This window comes from Prinia subflava, chromosome 16 (assembly GCF_021018805.1).
Source record: "Prinia subflava isolate CZ2003 ecotype Zambia chromosome 16, Cam_Psub_1.2, whole genome shotgun sequence".
Classification (NCBI taxonomy): domain Eukaryota; kingdom Metazoa; phylum Chordata; class Aves; order Passeriformes; family Cisticolidae; genus Prinia; species Prinia subflava.
The window spans coordinates 3,007,630-3,030,716 of record NC_086262.1 but is presented as its reverse complement, the minus strand read 5'-3'; the positions used below and the strand labels follow the sequence as shown (position 1 = coordinate 3,030,716).

At 51.5% G+C, this 23,087-nt stretch overlaps 1 protein-coding gene across 3 annotated transcripts in view; it reads right to left on the bottom strand.

The window, feature by feature from the left end:
- Positions 1-23,087, bottom strand: part of NRG2 (neuregulin 2) — a 112,546-nt gene that overhangs the window by 71,429 nt on the left and 18,030 nt on the right. For 2 of the 3 annotated variants that reach the window (XM_063413669.1, XM_063413673.1), the window contains exon 1: positions 13,604-13,772. The exons of the other annotated variant lie outside the window; for it this stretch is intronic. In XM_063413669.1, coding sequence (XP_063269739.1) covers positions 13,604-13,691 — 88 coding nt within the window. In that variant the 5' untranslated portion in view covers positions 13,692-13,772. Of the gene's footprint in view, positions 1-13,603; positions 13,773-23,087 lie in introns of those variants that run through there. 3 annotated transcript variants of the gene reach the window in all.

The following is a 23,087-nucleotide window of genomic DNA, read 5'->3' as shown; positions in this document are numbered from 1 at the left end:
ACCGACCCCCTGCACAGGTGGAGGAAGGATCCATCCCAGATCTGCTTTTGGTGCTTTCCAGCAGGGGCCCACACCAGCCCTTGCCCAGCTCTCACCCTAAGCCAGGATCATGGAGATGGAACATCCCCATGGAGCACAGCCTGCCCTATTATGCTCCTCACCTCATTTTTCAACTTGTGCCCCTCCCTTGGTAATTTGGTGGTAAATAAATGCCTGGACAAAATATCACCCTAATTAACTGGGAGCGTCTTTGTGAGCACGAACAAAAGCCGAGCGGACACCTCAGCCAGGATCACACGGCAGCCCTGCCCCGTGAAGGATAGTCTGAAAAAACATTCCCAGGTAAGTGACAATGAACAGATCCCTCTCCATGAGAGCCCTCAGGGACTCCCCAGGTTGGCTGCAGGGTCCCAAGGAGACCTCTCAGAGGTGAACTCTGCAGTCCCCACGGAGGGCAGCAGCTGGCACTGCTTGAGCTCCCAAGGCTGCGCTGTCCTTCACTCCCCTGACAATTGGACACACTGCTGTTTATCCTAATCCATTGTTCATGGTCCTCCCCACCCAGCTCTCAGCCCATGTGATGCTCTCCTGTCCTCACCAACTGGAATTAATTTGGGGTGCTCTATCAAGGCATTTCACTGAATTCTAAACGTTGGCAAAGAATTACCTGCTGTCATGAGATATTTTGGGATTTTATCAGACACTCAGAGTAAACACAAAAGTCATCACATTTTTCTGGGGCAGCTGGCTTGTACTTCCCAGTTCCCTCAGTGATCCTCTGAAGAACCACGCAACTTTGAGAGGGAGATCCTGGTCAGCAAGGATTGTTTATCAACATAAACTTTATTCCCCCAGAATTCCCCTCTACTGGCGTGTTATGCAAAGCTGATGCTGCTAAAACATTCAGCTGAACTTAGGTCAGGAGAAGATGGCTTTTGAAAACCTTCCAATGGTTCATTTGCAATAAATGGCTGAGAAATAAATCATTTCAGCCCTGATGAGTCCTCAAGCAGCCAACTCTGTTAGCAGGGCAACTCCAGCAGTGAGGAACAGGGGGAGGCTTCAGTGACACAGGGGGACTCGTGACAGGCACAGAGAGCAGCCAGGGAGGACCACCAGGCTGAGGGAGCCTGAGATGTTGGGTCTGACCAACAAGAACCCCACTTAATGCAGCAAGTATCACTCACTGCTTCTGAATGCTTCCCAGTGGGGAAGTCTTCTGCATTCCCTCATGGACAGGGCTGGTTTCTTGCCCTGATGCCCACAGGCACAAAACCCCTGCGTGCATTTTTCCCGGGTTTATCCAGATGACAGCATGGCTGTGCCTCATGTAAATGTCTGCCTTTCTGCCAGCCCTGCTATGCTCTTGCCCACAGTGACTGCAGTGACAACAACTTCCAGGGGATGCCAATGAAACCAGCCAGGAGCAGCCAGGGATGTCTGTGCTCCCAATTTTGGCCTCAGAGAGACGTAGGGAATTTACACTGACATGACTTTTTGTATTGTCATTGTGTCCCTTCTCCTTTCAGAGACCTCAGGTTTCCATCCTGTGGGGTGCAAGGTATTTCAGGGCCCCTTGCTGCTCTCCCAAAGGCAAAGGACTTTAATTCGCAGCCAGGAGTTGGGATGTGAGACCTTAGCTCAGCAGGCACAGTCCACCCCAGATCACCTTCAGCTGCCCAAAGCATCTTTTCCCAGGTGCACCTCAGCTTTGGCATGGTGGGACTGAGGCAGTGCTGGAGGTCTGGATCTGAGGAGGAAGCTCCAGGAAGCTTCAGGCTCTGGCATAGGTGGGACACAGATGGCAGCTGGGTGAGCAGCCCCACAGCTCAGAGAGGACCAAAGCAGAACACCCTCCTGGAGGCAGCTGCAGCCTCAGCCTGCTCCAGAGGGCTGCTGGTTCAGGGCTGCCCATCGAGCTGAGCCCCAGGCTGCTCAGACAGGTTGGGACTGGAGCAGCTGACCCAGGCCCAGTGCTGAGGAAGGGGGACTGTCACCTCAGGCTGTGTGCACAACCCCTGTTCAGCCTGGCCTCTCCAGAGGGTACCAGCAGCCCCAAGGCAGGCCCTGCTCTCAAGTGCTGCCCCTGTTCTGGGTGCACAGAGAGCAGCCTCCCCTCCCCAGCCCTCACCTCCTCCCAGTGCTACCCCAAGCCAGCTCAGAGCAGAGCTGCCACAGGAGCCCTTGGCTGCCCAGGTCGGCTGCAGCTCTTCCACCAAGCCCAGAGATTTAAAAACACCAGTGCCCTCCTGCAGGATGAGGGGGTTTAAGGCAGGACTCTGGTGCAGAACAGTCCTTTCCCTTTAAATTCACACCCTAGGCCAAGCATGTTTTGCAAGAGCCTCCCTGTGCAGACAAGCCCTGAGGCTCCAGTGCAGAAAAACTCCGCTGCTGGGGGAAGCACCCGAGCCCTCCTGGGGCAGGGCTGCAGCGTTGCAGCGAGGCAGCTGCTGCGCCTGCATGCAGAGGAGACAGGACAGCGCCAGGGAAGGGGGCTCTGCATCACCAGAGAGCAAACAGTGTCCCCTCTGACCTGCAAAAGAGACCAGGAAGGAAAGGAGGGGAAAGGAGGGGACAGATAGACACCACACACGCAGCTCTGCTCATTTAGAAATCATGACCTGGGCTTCTTCTCCTTCTTGAAAATTGTGGTATTGAACTAAACAGGAGATTTCCACTAGAGATGTGTTTGGGGCTTGCTATTATCTTTGATGATGTGAATGCTGAGGGCCCAGATAGGACACGCTGCAATGACAAAGGGTAAGAGAAATTGGAGAGTCCCAGAAAATAAAGTACAGCACCTGGGGCTTTACGGGAAATACCAGATTATCACAGCTCTGGCAATAAAACCAAAACTGCCAGCAGTGCTTCAGATTACAACTGCTTCTTTCTTGCCTTCTGAGCCCCCAAAAATGAACAAGACACCTACCTAACCCCACGAGAAAACCAGAGCTGTGACTCACAGAATCTCCCTCAAACAGCGACTCAAAACATTACCAGCACAAAAATGTTACAACACATGAAATGAGCAATGGACCTGCCAACACAAGGCTGCTTCCTAAAATTGCATGGCCTGCCCACATTTTCTAAATATAGGATAGACAAGGAAACCTCACCAGAAGTCTTATTAATTAAAAAAAAAAAAAAAATAAATCAACAACAACAAACTTTACGTGGATGGGGGGGTTTGAAAGCTGTTATCAATATGTTTCCATTGCACTACAATTTTTCCCACTCCTGCTGTCTCTCCTGTCCAGCAGCTGCAGGTAGGATGGATAAGCTTGACCACAAAAAGGAGCAATTCCCTGAATTGCAGCTTAGGAAAGTCCCATGCAACAAGAGCAGCATCACAACTTCTTGCTGCAGATTCAGGAGGGCAGTCTGGGAGTGTGCCAGGAGAAGAGCTGGAAGTGTTACTGAAGAGAATCAGAGCTGGGGAGTCTGTGGAAGCCAAGGTCGCTTGGCATGGGCAGGGTCTGCAGCATCACCCTCTGGGCAGATCAGCTGCACCCTCCACAAAGGAGCTGAGAGGAGCACCCAGGAGGCAGAAGGGCTCTGTGCTGGGGCTGCACAGCCCGAGCTGCACTGTGCCTTCACTGCAGCTCTGCAGTGCTGCTGTCCACCAGCAGAACCCCTCAGGACACGTTCCTGCAGCAGTGCCCCTTCCCCTGTTTCCCACAACAGCGAGCCAGGACCGTCTGCCCACGGCATTCCTCACTTGACAGCTTTTCTTTGGTTACCACCAAACCTTTCCACTCTCGTGCCTGGAGGTGCACAGCAGTGAATCAGGAAAGCTGGGCCAGGCCTCAGCCTCGGGGGCCAGGAGCTGTCCCCACAGCACTGCCCTGCCCCTGTCCTCCCACCAGAAACCCCAGGGCTCATTCCACCATCACCTGCAACCTGCCTCCAGATTTTTAGCATTTTCTCCCCCAGCTACCACCATATGTGCCAAGATATTTGACAGGACAAGGGGAAATGGATTTAAACTGAAAGAAAGTAGGTTTAGATTGGATGTTAGGAAGAAAATCATCCCTGTGAAGGTGGGGAGGCCCTGGCACAGGTTGGTCAGAGGAGCTGTGGCTGCCCCATTCCTGGAAGTGTCCAAGGCCAGGTGGGACAGGGCTTGGAGCAACCTGGGATAGTGGAAGGTGTCCCTGCCCATGGCAGGGGGTGGAATGGGATGAGTTTTAAGGTCCCTTCCAACCCAAAGCAGTCTGTGATTCTAAGTTTCTATGATTCAAGGTGACCCTCCTGAAATCCATCCATGTTTCTTTATGGATCTCAACCCTCGATACCCAGGACTCTCCCTTGATCCACATGTCTGCTTCTGACAGCAGAGAGGTTTAATATTCCTGCATGGTCCCACTGGCCCTGCTGGACAGAAAGGGGGGAGTCAGGACTCATCAGAGTGGGCAGTGGGAAGGACACCCAGGAACAGGCAATTCATGCTGCCTCCCATCTTTCTGAGATTACCTTTTTAGGATAAAAGGTTCAGATTCTGGACAAAGAGTATTCCTACCTGGAAGAACTGGGAGAGGTAACCCAGGACTGAGTTGGAAATGTTCTTTCAAGCAGAGAGGCAGCATGGTCACCGTCATACACACGGAGCTTTTGGTACAGAGTCATCCTTCATGCTAGATCCAGGGTAATTTTAGGTTTGGGCTGACTCGTTTCTGCTTGGTCATATAACTGGTATCTCTGCAATGTCAGGATCTCTCCTGAGATGCAAGTTTCAGCTGTGTTTGTTACCCCACAGCTATCCAGAGAGTTTATTTTAGCATTCATTAAACGTGCCTCTCACGCAGCCTCTCAGCACAAATACAGAAACCTAATCTCATTTATTGACAAATGTGAAGCAAAATATACTTCCATGCCAAGGAGAAGTTCATTGCATTCTTTGTCCTTGCCCTTCAGGCAAAAGCCTGAATGAGCAGATGAAGCAAAAGAACTCTGCAAGGGAAAGGAACTGTGCCTGGGGCAGTGATCAGGGAGACTCCTGGCCCCTGAAAGACATCCTGCCCTGCTCCAGCACCTCCACCCCTGGATCTGTGAGCAAGGGATCTGTTAGCAAGGCACTCTGGAGCCAAACCACTTTAACACTCAGCTCTTTTCAGGCATCAAACTCCCAGCACAACACCAGCAGCTCGTTCTGCTCCTGGCAGAGGCAGAGCCCAGGGCTGGGGTGTGGTGGGATGTGGAGCTGGAGCTGCTGTGCCCATCCACGATGGCATCACGGAGCAGAGCAGGCTGGGGAAGCCCTGCCCTGCCCTGCCAGCTGTCTGCCCAAAAGGGAGCAATGCTCCCCCAGCTGTGGACACTGGGGTGTCTCCCAAGCCTCTTCCCCACCAGTATTCCTCTCGTCTCCAGGCTCTGCAAGGGAATTCAGGCAGGTGGGATTTGTTTTTTGTTTGTTTTGCAGTGCAGCTGAGGTTTCTCTCCTGCAGAGAGCAGCAGGTTTGCATGGGCACAGCTGAAGCTGGTTCCCCTGTGTGCACAAGGACTGTGGCAGCAGCTGAAAGATCCTCCTCCTCTCCCTCCACCCAGCCCCAAATCCACATTTCTCTCTGCCAGCCCTGCCCCACTCCCCTGAGCTGGGAGCTGGGCACAGGGGACAGGCACCTGGGCAGGTATGCAGTGCAGGCAGGGGCATGGCCAGGCTCAGGGGAGCACCTTTGTGCCCTGGCCTCTTGTCTCCTGGGACCATCCCCAGCCAGATCCCTGCTGGCACCCCTGGCTGCTCTGCCTTCCCACATCAGGAATCAACACCAGGTGCTCTGAGAAGGCTCCACACACCACGTCTGCACTACTGCTGGAATCAGGCTGCCCCAGAGCAAGGAGATTTCTCTCCAGGAGCACCTGGGCCAAGCCAAGGGGCAGGGCACAAAGAGCTCTTCTGGAGTGCCTTGAACCAGAGGTGGAGACGCTGAGCGTGGGAGTTCTGTCAGGGGTCTGACTGGAGGAAGAGACGTACAAGAGACACAGAAGGAGCATCAGGGTCAGTACAGGCTCTGCCAGAGGAGTGTGCGAGCCAAAATTGCATCTCCACACCCCCAGAGGGCTGGAGCACATCAGGAACTAGGGAATTCTTGCAAAGCCCCATGGACTTCAAAGAAGAAAAAACTCATGTGAGCACAAACACATGTACACATGCACACACATGGAGTTTTGGAGGGGAATAAAGTCCCAGCCTTCAAATCAAAAGCTGTTGAAAGCCAGATTGTTGGATGCTCAGCTGGTACATATCACACACCCACCAACAAAGCCAGAGGAGACAGGTCAGAGAAACATCTGCTGAGAACCTGCTGGATGGATTGCAATCTGATTTTACCCTCAAATTAAGCAAATGTGCAAATTCTGACACCAAAAAGAAGTTTCTCTGAAGGGCTTCCAAACATCGGCCAATGATGTAGGAGATCTGGTTCAAATTTTGGGGGTGTCCTTTTTTAAAAATAAACCAACTAAACACTAAAACACCTGACTTTAGTGTAGTCCTAAGGTAAATTAAAGCTTCACAGCTTGCCTAAAGAATACTTTTTCTGTCCATCTCACACATTTGTGGCTGTCTTTCTTTTTCTGGTCTGCCAGCCACCAAATATCAGACTTGGAGAGTAAATGTGGTTTCCTTCTCTTCCTCATCCTCAACACAGATGAAAATTTAGCAAGAAAAACTGGGCCCTGCCTCCTATTTGTAGACAAAAATTTAAGGGGATGGCAGGGATGAAGTCCATTGTAGAAGAGCTCCAGGCCCACCAGACTCCTCAGAAGTTTGGTGACACCATTGCCCCATGGAGACAGCCTTGTGTGGCTTATTGATCTCCTCTGCAAAACTCCTCTCCCTCCTATTGAGGAGCTCTTGCCTTCCAGACACGCCTGAACTAAAATCCACCATAAGAACTGATGACTGAGTCTGCCAAGCCTAATTACCAGAGTTATTAATTACCTAAAATGTTTAATTTTTACCATTATCTCTTGTATTTGTTGTTACAATTTGAAACATCTCAGAAATGCAACAGCGGAGCGCTGCCCGTGTTGGACAGGAGACCACCCCAGGTCACACTGGTTCAAACACCATTTGTTGCCTGGGCACGGCACCAGAGGCAGGAGCAGGACTCAGCCTGGGGGCCAGGCAGTCTCTCCCTGCTCTGTCACTCCCATGGGATGTGGAGGGAGCAGTTTTGCCCCAGTCAGTCCCTGTGGGTGCAGTGAGAGCCTCCCCTCGGGCAGGGTGCCCCTCCCCGGCCGTGTGGCTTTGTTGTGCTGCCCCGGACAGGAGGTCAGCACAGCAGGCGATGCATGTCTGACTCCAGCCCTGCTGGAGAGGCCTTCGCCCTCCCGAGGTGCCTTCCCTGCCAGCACGTCCCTGACCAGCCCCAGGACAGCACAAGCTGCCAGGAGCCAGGGCAAGGAGCCCCGCACACACCGAGGGAGCCTGGGTGAGCCTGGAGTGCTGGGAGGTTCCTTCCCACCTTTCCACGGCCTCCAGCCTCATCCTCAGTGACACAGGTGCAGATTTCCCAAAGAAAACCTCCAGGTTATCTCACAGCCTCTGCTCCCAACACTGTTTCTAGCACAGACATCCAGCCTTTACTGGGATTTCAGTCTTGTGACTTTTCAGCCAAAGGAAACAGCCTGAATTTAGGATCCTAGGCATGAGTTGCATCTCTCAGGCTCCTCTTGAACTTGATTTCTTCAAGTTCTCTTCAAGACACACTCTGTTTTTTTATGGAGTTTTGCTGCCAGGAGAAAACAAGCACACCCAAGCAGGAGGTGTGTTACCCAGAGCTCCACTCACTGCATTCTCCAAGAGCTGGAACAGAGCTCCCAGGCACTGCAAAAGGCACGGGGTCGTACAGCCCCCATGCTGAACATCCCCCTCTGGCACCTGAAAGCACTCACTAGAATCTGAGGGAAAATGAGAGGGGCTCAGAGAACAGGAGGCTCCTCTCCCCCCATTTCACTGCCTCAGGAGTTATGCCCGAGTCTCATCCCACCTTCTCCCAGCTGCAGTTCCATTGGAGCTCAGCCCTGAGCCCAGCCTAGGCTCAGGGCAGCGCTCAGAGCAGGACTCTGGCAGTGCAGAGGCAGGAGGGGGATGGCAGAGGCAGGAGGGGTGATGGCAGAGGCAGGAGGGGGGATGGCAGAGGCAGGAGGGGGGATGGCAGAGGCAGGAGGGGGGATGGCAGAGGCAGGAGGGGGGATGGCAGAGGCAGGAGGGGGGATGGCAGAGGCAGGAGGGGAATGGCAGAGGCAGGAGGGGAATGGCAGAGGCAGGAGGGGGAATGGCAGAGGCAGGAGGAGGGATGGCACAGCCAGGCTGCCCATGGCAGCACAGCTTTCCTTCAGCCAGGCTGCAGCTGGGGCCCATCACGGTAATGAGGCAGGAGAATGAGCCGAGCACGCGACCCCCAAGGTCAGCAGGCAGGCTGCGCTCAGCCCCTCGCCAGATGTTCCTCCTCTTTCCAGAGACTGCCTTTCCCAGGTTGCTCACACCTCCAAAAAGGGATTGAAGATGGAATGCCCAGGGCTCTGACTCACCAGCTTTTGGATCCATAGTGGGATTATTTGCTAATGTACTGTTCTGCTGCATCCTGCCCTGCCAGGCGCTCCTAGCCCTGCAGTCTGCCTGAGTGGAGAGGTGGGTTATTCCTCAGCCCTGCTGGGTCCCTCTCCCATAACTCCTGTTTGCATTAACACCTGAGACTATGAGCTATGGGCAGTGGGGGAACAGAGCTGCATGTTCTGTTCAATCCCTCCCCCAGCAGAGCTCCAGGGAAGACCAGAAAGGAGCTGGGATTTACCTCTTCCTTTACCCCAGCATGAATCACTGGAGCTTGTGAGTCAGACCCCCTCCATTCCCAAAGCTGAGCAAGTCAGTGCACGTTCCCCAGTGCGTGGAAACTGTCCCCATGTGTGCTCTGAGCCACAGGGAACACCAGCCCATGGATGGAGCCAGGGGAAACAGGCTTGGGACAGATCCTGGAGCACAGCTGTACATCTGGTACCTTGTGTGCCTGGGTGTTTATAGAAAACAGAACTGCTACTGTAGGATATCCGCTGTGGGTTATTCTTCTTGTAAACAAACCTTTCTGGCTAATATTTCTACGAGCTCCTTGGAACTGGAGTCTTTCTTGGGAGCAGAAAGCTGAGAACAAATCAGGAGCATGTTCACCCTGCAGCGTGGACACAGCCCACACTGTGGCTGTGCAGGGAAGGAGCTGCTGTGGTTGTGCTGCTGTTGAGTGTCCCTGAGGCCACAGCTTGCACCACACAGCCTGCACTCAGCATCTGAGGGGCTCACACACCTCTCCCCAGACTCTGTGGTAGGGGGGCAGCACTCTAAAGCATTGCTACAGACCTGGGCAATGTGCACCTGCCTTGCTGCAGTCCCACTGCTGCCTCGTGCCCAGGGACACCTTCCCCTTCAAGCTTTGGGAGTTTCAATTGCAATACCCTTCTGCACAACCTTTCTACCAGTTCCTGACTCATCTGGGAACGGAGGTCAAGCCAGTTCCTACTGAAACATGAGATACTCTCTGCTGAGACTCTTCACCTGCTCTCTGAGTAGTTTTCCAGCCTTAGCAATTGCCATGGGCAGATCAAGAGAAAGCACAGTGCCTGTGCTGCCAGCTTATTAGCACTGACAAACAACAAAAAGCTGAAGCACACGCAATGTTTTCCTCAACACCAAATAAAAATAAGAGAGAATGCCTGGAATTGCTGGGGAATTTAACCAACCAAATGCTTTACATTTCTCTGGTCTTTTCTCCCCAGGTGACCTCGTGAAAGTACAGATGAAATGCAGACCCTTTTCAGCTTGCTCCTTGCCTATCTCTTTGGCAAGGCTTCCTCCAGCCCTTCTTTCTTCTCATCCCAATCCCCTGCCACAGCTCTGGCTCTGCTCAGCTCTGCTGTGAATGTGGGTGTTGGTCTTGGTCCATTTGTCCCACTTCCCCAAAGCCTACCCCAAACCTTTCAGAATGTGCCAGGACAGCTGCTTTTACACTCACAGTCTTGCCTCAATGTCATAACTTTGACTGCCCCATGCCACACATGGTACATGATAAAATTCATCTTTTCTTGCAGTGAGGAAGTTCTCTCCAGACCTGAACTTTGTGGGACCATTTCCCATTAATTTGTGGGTCTGCTCCTACATCCTGCAGCTCACGTAGTCCCTGCAGGGCGTGCCTTCCACGTGTGCTGGGTGGGACACGGGATTTTTCAATGCATGTCACAAATGCCTGAAAGAGGGATCCCGATGGTTTATTTTCATAGGTGGACACCATCTCCCTCTGGAGGCCTTCACAGGCTCTTCCACTGGCTGAAGCTGCAGCCAAGGCACTCACTTTAGGACAGCTGCATCGCTAGAGGCAGGGAAATGTGAGTTTAGGTTAAAGACAGTCCCTGTCCTCAGAACAAAGCTAGCACTTCACATGAGATCAGCAATCCTCTTTTACACATTCACAGAAGCCAAAACGGTTGTTTTAAAAGCCACAGTGGAAGACAAATCCTCTGCTCCCCCAAGTTTTAGAGACCTCAGGGGAAATCTAGCACACCCCATAGCACATGGATGCTCTTTCCTGAAACTACTCTTTCAGGCCTCTCCTCCTTCAGAGGTTATTCTGCTGCTCTGGGTCACTGGCAGTGAAGAGCTTTACCTGGGGCAGCTCCCTCAGAGCAGTGGCAGGGCTGGGACATCCCCTCTGGAAGTCCAGGTGAGTCTTGGCCATGCCAGAGCTGTCCTGGGGCTCTACAGAGCACACCCCAAGGGCTGTCTGAGGGTCATTTTCCATGACATCCCACCTAAGAGCACAAGGGTAGATCAAGACTTTCAGAATGTCCCAGGGATCAAAGTTTGGCCCTCAGGGATGCAGTGGGAAGGATGAAGGTTTTGCACATTGCCATCATTTCCTTACTTTCCCCTGCACAGACAATCAAATGAGTGTTCCTGTCCTGGTATCTGCAGAGATTGCATGAGATTTTTGTAGATTCCCCTTCTGCCTCCTCGTTTCAGGGGGTCAGCACATCCTGTTTGCAAGGAAATTCTACAGCCTGGGAAAACAGAGCACAAATCCCCCTGACAGTGCCCAGCCAGTGGCCTGGTGTGTGCCAGGGCTGGTTTTTTTTTCATCAGCCAGCGGGAGAGCAGTCTGAGGTCCAGCCTCAGGCTGAAGAAATGTTCCACAGGATGATCTGCTGCCCAGAGTGAGGGTCTGTGTGCCTGGACTGGGACGTCCACTCAGAAGTGGCCGGGGGAGGAATTCCTCACTTCTAAAGGTTCTTTTTGGGAGCCATTGCTGTGGTGTCCCTTAGATCACATAGCAAAGGTGACCCATGATGTGAAGATGTCTTCTCAGCCTTCACTGGACCAAACCAACCAAAGGGAGGTTTGATTGAGGGACACCACAGATTACCAAGTGTCTTCTTCTAATGGACCCACAGAGCAAAGAGAGGGCAACCTCTATAGCAATGCAGGGCAAACGAGCAACCTGGATCTAAACCATCCAATTAACAAGGAATGCAAATAAAAGGATGCTGTGCGAGCCAAGTACAGAACCTTTCAGTTCTCTGGTTGAGGTACAAACAGGATGACAGAATCATAGACTCACAGAATCATTTAGGTTGGAAAACGCCTCTAAGATCAACAAGTTCAACCTTTGGCCAATCACCAGCTTTTCAACCAGACCAGAGCACTGAGTGCCACATCCAATAATTTCTTGAACACCTCCAGGGATGGTGACTCCATCACCTGATCAATGCAGTCACCCCCAGTGATCAATGCAGTCACCCCCAGTGATCAATACAATCATCCCCAGTGGTTAACACAATCATCCCCAATGATCAATACCATCATCCCCAATTCCACTTTGGACCCATTAGCAGGGAGCAAGGGGGTTTGCACCCTGGCCAAGGTGCCAGCTGTGGGATTTATCTGTGATAAAGGAGCCTGATGCTGATGCATCTCAGCAGAAGACTTGGTTGTCAGTGGCAGTAATGACAAGTGAAGGGTCTTTCTTTCCAGGGCAGGGAACTACTGCAGGGCTTTGACGTGGCACTACAAAACTCAGTTCACACCTGGCCCTCCTCAAAGCAGGTGGGCAGGGCCAGTGTGCCTTATGTCCCCTCTGTGCCCAAGCCAGTGCCTCCCAGTGCACCAGCCCCTCCTGCTCCCAGCAGAGGAGATGCCCACGATGCAGGCACTGCCCTGTGCCCTCTGTGCATTTTGGAGGCAAGGGCAGGGTGATGCTGGTGATGGCTTGAGACAGCTCCCAGCCCCTGCACCCTCCTGAGCCCCCAGGGCAGAGCCCATCATCCTCAAGCATCCTCAAGCCTCTGCCTGGTGATTCCAGGCTCCCTGTCTCGAAGCTTTCCCAAAAGCCTCCTCCCAGATCCCACAGCAACATCAGCTCTGTTCTGATGTCCCCAGCCTGCCACGGCACCAGCACCCACTGCCACCCCAGCACTCGGGGCAGAGCCTGTGCAGGAGCCCTGCCCTGGGCACAGCACAGCCCCCTGCTCAGGGCCAAGGGATGGAAAGGGGAAGGGGCAAATCCTGCCCCCAGTGGTGCCAGTGCAACGCCAGAGCAAGCCTGCTCAGGTCAAGAGATGTCACTCATGTCCCTGCAGCAGGAGCCAGAGCAGAACTGCAGCCAGGCAAGTGAGGAGCTGAAGTGACAGGCTCAGGACAGGACCCGGTCCAGCTTGCAGCCTCTTTTAACACTGATAAAACACAAAGCCTGACACAGTTGCTGCTCTCTCCAAATGCATTGCCAGATAAACCACAGATAAGAAACAGCCCAGGATAATCCCTCCCTGATAGCATGAGAGAGAAAGGAATTACACTGGGCTGCTTTACCACCGAGTCTTCTGTACTTTTCCAAGACAGTTCTTGTGCTACCCATGTGCTCAGGAACTGAACTGTGTCCATTAAAACATTTAATCCTGGCAATATCATAAATATTGCCTTGCTCGGTCAGCAAGGAGCAGTCAGATCTCTGAAGAACAGCCTGATTTCAGGAATATCAGCATATCAGCAAAGAGCCCACGTGTCTTTCACTACAGGTCATTGCAGTCACCCTAAAAACCGAGGCTGTAACTAAAATCTGATCTCTGAGAGTTGGTCTGTCTCAAAGAACAGTACCTGTGCTCCTCCAAAATTATGGCTTTTGATATTTACCTCAGGAAGAAGTGAGAAAACAACCAACTAAACCACACAGCAGAACCCCCAGAGAATCAGAACAAACCCCTTCAATTCCCCTGTCACCATGACAGGAGCTGCTGTTCGTGAAAGAGCTTGTTGCCCTGGAGTCTTGGGGCTTTGGGTATTTAAACAAAAAACCAAAAAACTAAAAACCAAAAAAAAACCACCCCCAAAAAGGTAATAAAAAGTAGAGTAGAAAGGAAAAAAAGAAGGAATATGAAGAAGAAATCAGACCTGTAACAAAAGCAGATCTAGAACAGCATGAAATATGAATGAGATGCAGAGATTTGCACACTCGCCTGGCAAACAGTCCCTGGCACTTGCACCCTCATGCAACCCACAAGTACTTTCCTGCTGGCTTGTCCCTTCTTCCTTTAAGTAAAATTTGTTAAAAATGGGAAGTACCTTTTCCTGGGTCAGGTTCTCTTTCCCCTTTTTTCCCTTCTTTGTTCTTTTTGCTCTTTCCTTTCACTTTTTTCTTGCTCTCGGACATTCTGCACAAGTGTTTACAGTCTCAGGAAAAGACAGTCCACACCAGATCTATATGCCCCACGACTGCTACTCCAAATGTTACTTGCCAGCTGCAACTTCCGACTGTTCTTATATTGTTTCTGACACAGACAACACCCACCACTGGGTGGAGAAGCAAAACTTTAACCGTTTGCTCACTGCTCCCAATTGGCTGAAGGGATGCCCTGGGTTGCAGTGGGAGGGTGAGGGAAGCAGGGCTGCGGGACAGGAGAAGCTCAGCCCGGAGTGGCTTGGACACACGAAGTCCAGAGGTGGTTTTTCACTTGCTGATTCTGTCTTCTGGAGCATCACAGAAATGAGTGTGTTTTGGGGAGTTCCTGAGGTTCAGACAGTGATATGAGAGAGGCAGTGGAGTCTAAAGGAAAGGGTGGAGATTTGCCAACCATTTTCATTTTGCTTTGATCCTGCAGAGGGGTTAAGTTGGCCTTTCTCTTCTTATTGTTATTCCCACCATAAATCAGAGTGACTTCACCTGCCCTTGCACCCAGCTCTTTGCTGTCCCAGAAAGCCTTTCCAAAAGTAAGGAATAGCTGGAGAGCCCTTACCTGCACTTCTTGTCTCTGTCCTCCATCTCTGGGAGCTCTAGGTGGTTGGTTAAGCCCACATCTCACCTGCTTGGGGGTTAATCAGGCCCTTTCCACAGTCCAACATGGGATGAGTGGATCAGCTCAGTCCCCTTCTGCAGGGCTGCCCACGCTGACATCGCCCCAAAAGTCCATCAGGATCCCCAGCTGGAAAGCCCCAGAGAACTGGCCAGTCATTCCCAGAAGCAGCTGAGGGCTCCAAAGGCCCAAAGGGGCCAGAGGTTGCAGGGCACTGGGTAGCACATTTGATCCAGTTACCCATGAATGAAATCCAGTTCCGCACTGGTGAGCAAAGCGTGTCCTCCAGAGACGCTCTCCCGCCTGGTGTGCGCACACCAAGACATGAACGAGGTACCAGCCCCCTTGGGATCATCTCCCAGTGCTTAATCACCCTCATTGTTCACAATGCCTGCCTGCTCTGAAGCGAAATATCTGGCTTCACTGTCCAGCCATTGTTTCTTACTCTTGTTTTCTCCTCTAGATTAAAAAGCCCTTCAGCAATTGGTATTTTCTCCCATGGAAGTACTTACACTCTGTAATTAAGTTATCCCTCAATTTTCTTTTTTGATAAGCTAAACAGATCAAGGGGGTTTTTTTCCATTCCTTGCTGTATGGCATTTCCCCCAGCTCAGGATCATATCTGTGGCTATCCCATTTTGCAATATCCTACTTAAGCTAAGAACACAAAAACCAGGCGCTATTCCATTGTCTCTTGTGGACAGAGGAAAATACAGAGGGAACATCCCTACTGCCACCCATTCCCAGCCTTTTAACTCCCAACTACTACATTCAGGCACTGGGCTTCACATGGAAAATCTGTCCCTCTGTGTTTCTACTGCAGGTCCCATCCAGTCCCTGCTCTGCCAGACGGAGTCACCAAGAGGAATTATTTTGCTCTCCCACAGCCCCAGTCTCTGTGGTGAAGCTTCATTTAATGTTCAAGGGGCCAGTGTGCCAAACCACACCGAATACCCTCTCTAGCTTCTTCCTCCCCACCGACCCTTGAAACCCCACCAGTCTCTGTCTCTCTTGCTGATTTTATGAGCATTTTCACCTCCAGGTTGCTGGTGATGATGATCTCACAGAAACACCTCATGGAGCAGTGACCTCCTGCCAGCTCTGGCTCTTTGGTATGTGTTAGTCAAACTCTCCTTCACCTGTATGTGAGGGGCAAAGGAGACCTTCCAACACCCCCTTGCAGTTAGAGCAGAGGACATCATCACACTGAGCATGGGGGCACAGCCTAACGAGGAGCTGAGATGTGAACACCAGACACATCTGAGACACACCTGAACAAACCCGCTCTGAGCCACGACATAAAGCTCCCAAGTTGGCTGATTTGGAGTTGGAGCTCAATATACGTTGTTTTAACCTAGAACCATAGAATGGTTGTCGTTGGAAAGGACCTTAAAGCTCATGTCATTCCACCCCTGCCATGGCAGGGACACCTCCCACTCAACCAGGTGCTCCAAGCTCTGCCCAAACTGACCTTGGACACTTCCAGGGATCCAGGGGCAGCCACAGCTTCTCTGGGAAACCTGTGCCAGGGCCTCAGCACCCTTACAGGGAAGAATTTCCTCCTAATATCTAATCTAAACCTACCCTGTTTCAGCTTAAGGCCATTCCCCTTATCCTCTCACTCTATTCCCTTGTGAAAAGTCCCTCTCCAGCTCTCCTGTAAACACCTTTAGGTGCCTGAAGGCTGCTATGAGCTCTCTCTGAAGCCTTCTCCTCTCCAGACCCTCCATATTTCCTTGTCACAGGACAGCAGCAGTCCATCCTACTGTTTCTTTTCCAAAAGCAAGGTAATAGTGGTTACTGACCAGTTAGTGTCTTCTGGGTCATTATGAATGATGATTCCCACATGGTTACTCCACTCTTTGGCTCATTACCATATTTCTCTTAGCTAATATGTTTGTAAAGTCCTGTAATTTTGTACTTGAGCTCTATTTGATAGGCAATTTCCCTCCAGATGTCTTTAAGCTTGTTGTCTACACATCATCATTCCAGATGTACATGGATTGCTACCTATTTTTCTCTTTACTAAATTTGTCAATCTTCTTATTGCTTCCAGTTGTGGCATTCAGTGCTACCAAGACAGGACATCTGTGGGCTAAATCTTGTCCACACTTGTGACTCTGAAATCTGAGCTTTCTTGGCCTCTGCTCAAAGAGCTCCCAGTTCTACTCATTTTCTTGGGAGTGTTTTCAAACCCAACCAATTTCACCCAGTTTTCCTCAGCCTTGGGAAAAGAGTTCCTTGGAATCCTCAGGAGTGTTTTGTCCCTGTATGATTGGAGCTTCCACCTCGTATCTCGTGTGAATGGAAACCCACCATGGGCACTGTCCCCAGCCCAACCACGAGGGATTTACACAGACACCTCAATCCATAAGACAGCATTCACCAGACATAATGAGGCCCAAACCCAGTACTCTTTGTTTTGGGATTAAATCTGACAAGTCTTGAGGGGCTTGGATGTTTTACTCCTAGGGATAGCTGCCTTGCCAGCACATGTGTCCTGAATGGATGATGTGTCCCAAAAAACACATTTTCCTTCCTCCTTTCTTTTCTTTTGCAATTGTATTTTCATCCTAAAATAGCTTTTCTCACTAATTTCTTCACATGAGGACTGTATTTTTAAGCTCCTCCCCACAATTTCTGAAGGTAAACTATAGCTCTTCCTCCATCCAGCAAATTTGCCTCCATTCCTGTTAAAGACACAAAGTCTGTGTGCCCTTGGGATCACCTTTCCAAAGTCCTTGTGTTTAGCAGAGGTTTTTAAAGGTAACAAGTGCAGCTAAGATGATGCCCTACCTTTTCTTCCCCCCCTTTTTTCCAAATGAATGAATAATTAAAGATTCCCTACTGCTGAATGGCGCTCAGAGGGTGAAGCTGTGCACAGCTCAGCTTCAGCATCAGAAAATGACAATTTAAGTCTAAGAAGAAGTGGCAGTGTGTGGCTTGGCCCCACCATCCTGAGCAGCCTGGGATTTGTGAAGGGAAGAAGCAGCCCCAGCAACGCCCACTGTGGCTATTTTTGTACCCTGGGGCACTCCCTGCCTCACTTCTGATGGGTGAGGAATATTACACGCAGATCAATTTTTACCTTGGCAGGTGTACACCTTGTACACCCTGGTGCCTTATCCAACAGGCTTGCCCCTGTCCCAGGGGGGGACCCGCCCCTCCAGATGCTGATTTTTCATGGATCATGTGGAATACGCTCTCCCCTGAGCATTCCCAACACCCACACACAGGAGCTGCGTTCAGCACACGACTCCAGCCCTCCCCTGGCTGCACTGGCACAATTAAACCTTCCAAAGGCCAGTGGATTCCAGCCTGGTGTCCCAGGTGCCTCATCTGGTGGTCAGCGCACATCTCAACAGCTGGGCTCTCACAAGTCACTTAATATTTCACTCTAAAACAGCTTTTAATGCTTATGGCTTTAAACAGCCTCGTGCAGAGTTATAACCTAAACCACCATCAACACATGGGGCTTTCAGTCTTTACAATTCCTGTACAGCTTTAAGCTCGAAGGAGAGGAGGGATGCGATTATGTAAGAGGCTGAGCCATACCTTAAGCACAGATAATTCTTGCACAAAATCCATCATTCTGAGCAGCAGGGCGAGTTTACCAGGCAGAGAATCCTTACCCCTGTTAGGATTTGCCTATATGCAAACCCAATGGGATCCTTTATAATCCCCTGGAAATGAGAACAGAGATCAGGCAAAAGAGAACCTCCCTACCTCATCCCCTACAAGGTATCCATTGCCATCAGGTGCTGTGGAATTGCTTCTTCAAACAAAGATCCCAGATCAGCTGGGTGGAGAATGGAGTCTGTGGAGAAGAGCAAGGCTGCTGCTCTGCACTCTGGCTTCTCTTCTGGGAGGACAGAAGGCGCTGCTCCGGTGCGGAACAGCACTGTGCTCTCCAGGGAAAAACAGCCAGCTTTGCATCTGGAAAGAAATTAATACACCACCTCCCGGCCTGATGGGGATTAATAAAAAAGCTCTGAACCATCGCTGCTCCTGAAGCCCAGACAGCAAGCCCGTCACAGCTCCTGCAGGCTCCACATTTCAGGAGCGAAGTCAGGCGCGCACGCTCCGCACACGCCTGTAGCTGCATTTACAGCAGCAATCTTGGGAGCACAATGACCCATTTTAAATCGTGCCTTTCTCACAGCCTTCCACTGTTGGCTTAACTCTGCCTTCACTGGCACCACCAGGAGGTGGCCACCAGCTTCTGGGGAACCTCTGTGTCACATTCCATGGGCTCTCCTGGAACTGCCAGCTCCTGCGTAAAGGTGGAGTCAACCCAAAATTGGCATTAGCCAGAAATACTTGCACATTATTTCTGTAGAGGTGGCATAAAGGAAGGCACAGTAGGACTGTACCTACAGAACAAAAATGATCAGAAGCTGCTCTTGGAGTTTCCAAGAGATCTGAACTTGGGCAAGAGGCTGCGTGTAGGGGAGCCCAGATGTGTAAGAGCTCATGAGAGTCCATAAGGAGGAGCTCAACATCATCATGGCTCCAGCTTGCTTCTGATACCTGCCAGAATCCCTGTGGCTTATCAATGCAATCTGTTGGACACCATTTCTCTATGACCCTGTTCCTACAAGGCACAGCAGACTTGCCCAAAAGGCTACAGCAGCAAAGCTGAGGCTCCTGACAGGCAGAGTCCCACCTGCAGTGCTCTGAAGCAAACCCACTGCAAGGCCCTTGTGCCACTGCTTGAGACCAGAAGACAAGATACTGGCACTTGCTGGACACCAGCTCAACACAGCCTGTGTGGTAGGTTTGTCTGCTGGCACTGACAAGGCAGGAAAGGTATTTTTAAGCTAAAAATACCATCCTTCTTTTTGCAGCTCTTGCTGCCATGAAGGAAAAGAGAAAAACCACTCAGCAAGTGCAGCTATTTATCTGTCCAATAACGACAAGCATTGCCTGATAGCCCCACATTGCACAAATGGCATTTTTGCCATTCTCAGTTGCCCGTCTGTTTTTCCCCAACCCAGCCTCACACCCACTCATGGGTACACACAGCTCTGAAAGGGGCCAGGTCTTGTGGGTGCTTGACAGAGACCTGACACAGCCAGCCCAAGTAGGATATTTCACATGGCATCTCCCTTTCCTTTTCATCCTTAAGGGATCAAATCCTCATCCTGATAGGATTTATCACATAGCAGTTGTCTTACAACCATACACGGCTGTGCTCACAAAAGTGAACAAATAAGATTTTTACCAAATCTTATTGAAGTCCAGCTGAATTTAATTCTGAAAGCAGGCAGAAACACAGGAAACACCTCCTGAAGGTATCCTCAACCCACTGCTGACACATTCAGCAAGCCCATCCCTTGGACTCTGATGTCAACGGAGTCACCACCAGCTTAGAGAAATCCCAGCCCTTGTTTGCAGCTGCTCCATGTGGATGAGAAGTGAGGCTACACCAGGCTCCACTGCTGGAGAAGATGGGCAGTGTGGGTGTTCTTTGGGTGTCTCTGGGGGTGCCCTTTTGTCACACAGGTGCCCTTTGATGTCTGGGTGCCCTCCCACAGCTGCCAGGTCAGTCACCCCTTGTGCCCGTGGGTGCTCCTGGCCCATCCCAGTCCGTGCTGAGCTGCACTCAGGCTCCATCCCTGCTTTGGAAGGGCAGCACTGAGGGCTTCTGTGTGAGCAGGCTCAGCTGATGGGCTTCAGTGATGGGCTTTGAATCACAGATCTGCCCTCTCCATCTCACAAACTGAGCCTCTGAGGCTGCACAGAACAGCCTTGCTGGGAAGTGGCACAAACTCACTCATCACTCTGGGACAGCTCCAGTTAAGGTGTCTGTGTCCACCAGCCAGCCCAGACACCTTAAAAGCAGAATTCAGCTCCTTGCTGACCCCTCCACCCCAGCCCTCAGCACCTCTGAAATCCTCCTGGGTGTTTATCATCCCAGCAAGAGACATCTGCCATTTCCTTCAACAATTTCTCTTTATTTCCTCCTCTTGCCCCTGCACACAAAAGTAATTTCCACGTGAAATCAATGAACAGGGCACCCTCCGTTCACACCTCCATCCTAAGCCTCTCAACTAGGTCTTGCCAGAAGAGGCTAGGAAGTTTTGTGGAAAATTCCATGAATTCTTAAGGTCTCTTTTTCTCTAGAGGCAACTCTGCTAAAGTGCTGAAGGCCCCAGCAGGTTATAGCCTCCCACAAAGAAATGGGAAAGTTGCTTTTAGGAATGTTTATATTTAAGGGCTAGCATGAAGCCTCTCCAGCTCAGCCCTTTGCCTGCTGGCAGGGTCAGTCTGGAGCTGGAGGAGTGGAAGTGGAGGCAGAGCCCGTGCAAGGGGCACTCTGACACCTCTGAGTGGATCAAAGAGTGATCCTTGGCTGAGCCCTGTGCCAGGCCTGTGCACAGCCTGCAGAGCTCTGTAGGAGGTTCTGCTTGCCTGCAAGAACTCTGAGCCAGCATCACCCTCCTGCCCCACACATCCACCAGCTCCTCACACCTACACCCACAGGCTGCTGCCCGGACCCATGGGATGTCTGCAAGACAAAATTCATCCAAATAGCCACATGGCCACGTGGCCAAGGACAGGAAAGGCACATCTTTTGTGTTAGCTCCCCCATTCAGAAAAGAACTTCGACAGGATAAAGGTTGGACAGGAGGAACTGAGACCACATGGAGCAAAAATGATCAGAAGCTACTCTTGGAGTTTCCAGAGATCTGAACTTGGGCAAGAGGCTGCATGTAGGGGTTCCCAGAAGTGTAAGAGCTCATGAGGGTCCATAAAGGAAGGGCTCACCTCATCATGGGTCCAGCTTGCTTCTGGTTCTGTGCAAGCCCCAGAGAGTGCAGCTGCAAGGTCCTACCAGCGACACACCAGCCTCTTGGAAAGCCTCTGCAAGGATATCGACCAGAACACCCGAGCTCTGCCTTAGAGAAATGCTTAAAAAACAATTAGAGATCGTATCTCTACCCAAATGAAGTTTCTTTCCCAGAAATCTCCTCCAGGACCTTAAAAGACCAAGAAAAGTAGATACAGCATCACTCACTGCAATGCTGTGGGTGGAGAGCACGGTCAGATGGACAAGTACATTATGCAGGGCACGTGTTGTTCTGTGTTGTATTTGCCTGATGAGAATGTGCCTGAAGCAGCAGAGTAATTGGATGTGCTGCATTTGAATCCATGGAGGAGATGCTGCGGGTTAACCCCAGTGGGCAGCGAAGCATCACAGAGATGCTGGCTCACTCCTTCCCACCCCCAGTGGGATGAGGTAAGAGAAAGGAAGAATAAAAGCAAGAAAATTGGGGGTCAGGATAAAAATAACAATACCAACAACTGTTTTATAAGTGAAGGATGAGTAGAAGAGAAGAAAACAAAACAAAAAAGTGATGCAAAGGCGATCACTCATCCCCTTCCATGAGTACACGGTGCCCAGCCAGCTCCCAAGCAGATGGTTAACCCATTTATTGGCAAGCACGGTGTTGAATGGTGTGGAGTATCTCTGTGGTCAGGTCATCTGCCTGCCTGTGCCCCTCCCAGTCTATTGCATGGCCCCAAATCTACTCCAACAGGAGTTAGACTCTTAGTTATTGGTGTTGTTTTGATCAAAAAGCTGAAGCACGTCAATTTGTGAGCCACTGTGAAGAAAATTAACTTTATCCTTTCCAGGGCCAGCCCATGAGATATGCAAGGCCCTGTTCAGGGAAGGTGCTGGTGTTCCCACCACGTCCCCATCCAGCACTGAGAGCTGTGCCTGCCCTGGGCAGGCCCTGCTGGCAGTGACACCCCGGCTGTCTGTGACACCCCGGAGAGCTTTGGGTGGCCAGGGGACAGCAGCAGAGCACGGCCACAGCTGCCAGCCCTGCTCCAGGGAGATCCACGGGCAGGGAAAGGCGTCTGCTGTTGTCTCTGCCCATGGGAGAAGGGAAGGGGGAGCTCAGGCAGCCGTGAGAACAGCGACGTTCTCCCCCTGGGTGGGAAGCAGGGCAGCCAGCTGATGTCAGCGCAGAAGAGAAGCTGCAGCAGGGGATTCCTCCAGGCTGTGTGGGGAAGGAGGTGGAGAGGGGAGTCCCTGGTGATTCCCAGAAATAACTCGGTACAAAAAGGCCTGGATTGACAGCACCAGACACTCAGGCAGGTGAGATCAGCCCGTGTGGATTCCAGGCAGCCCTCTGTCCCACCAGGAGTGAGGGGAGCAAACCTGTGCCTTGCTCCGGGCTGCCTCGGGATCAGGGCAATGCAAAGAGCGCTTTCTTTGCATAACTCCTCTAATCCAGAGACAGAAGAGCCCGGGGAAACGATTTTGACTTTGCAGCAGGGAAGAAGCAGCAGCAAATCTGCGCTATTATTTTTGTCCTCCCCAACATGCTGCCTCTTGTGCAGGTGTGAGGGCACGGAGCACAAGAGGAGCCGTCTCCAGACTGCGATTCCCTCCCTCTTCTCACCACTCCAAGTATTTGGCTCCCCCAGGCTGAAGGAAGGCCTCCCACCCTGCACCGCTGTCTTTTTGTGTTGCTGCCAGTTCACCTCTGCCTTGTTCCCTGTGGCACAGCCGAGGCCACAGCGGGCCCAGGGAGATGCCACCGATGCCACCTCTGCCCACGGGTGCCCGGAGCGGAGGCTCAGCACCACCGAGCTCTCGTGATCTGCTCACGCCGCCAGGGCTCTCTCCGAATTACTGCTTCCCAAACAGCGCCTGCTCATTACAGAATTCTGCCGATAATTGTTGTTGCCCGAAGGTATGAGCTGCGTTTCTCGCAGGCTGTTACCCAAACCATCCTTTT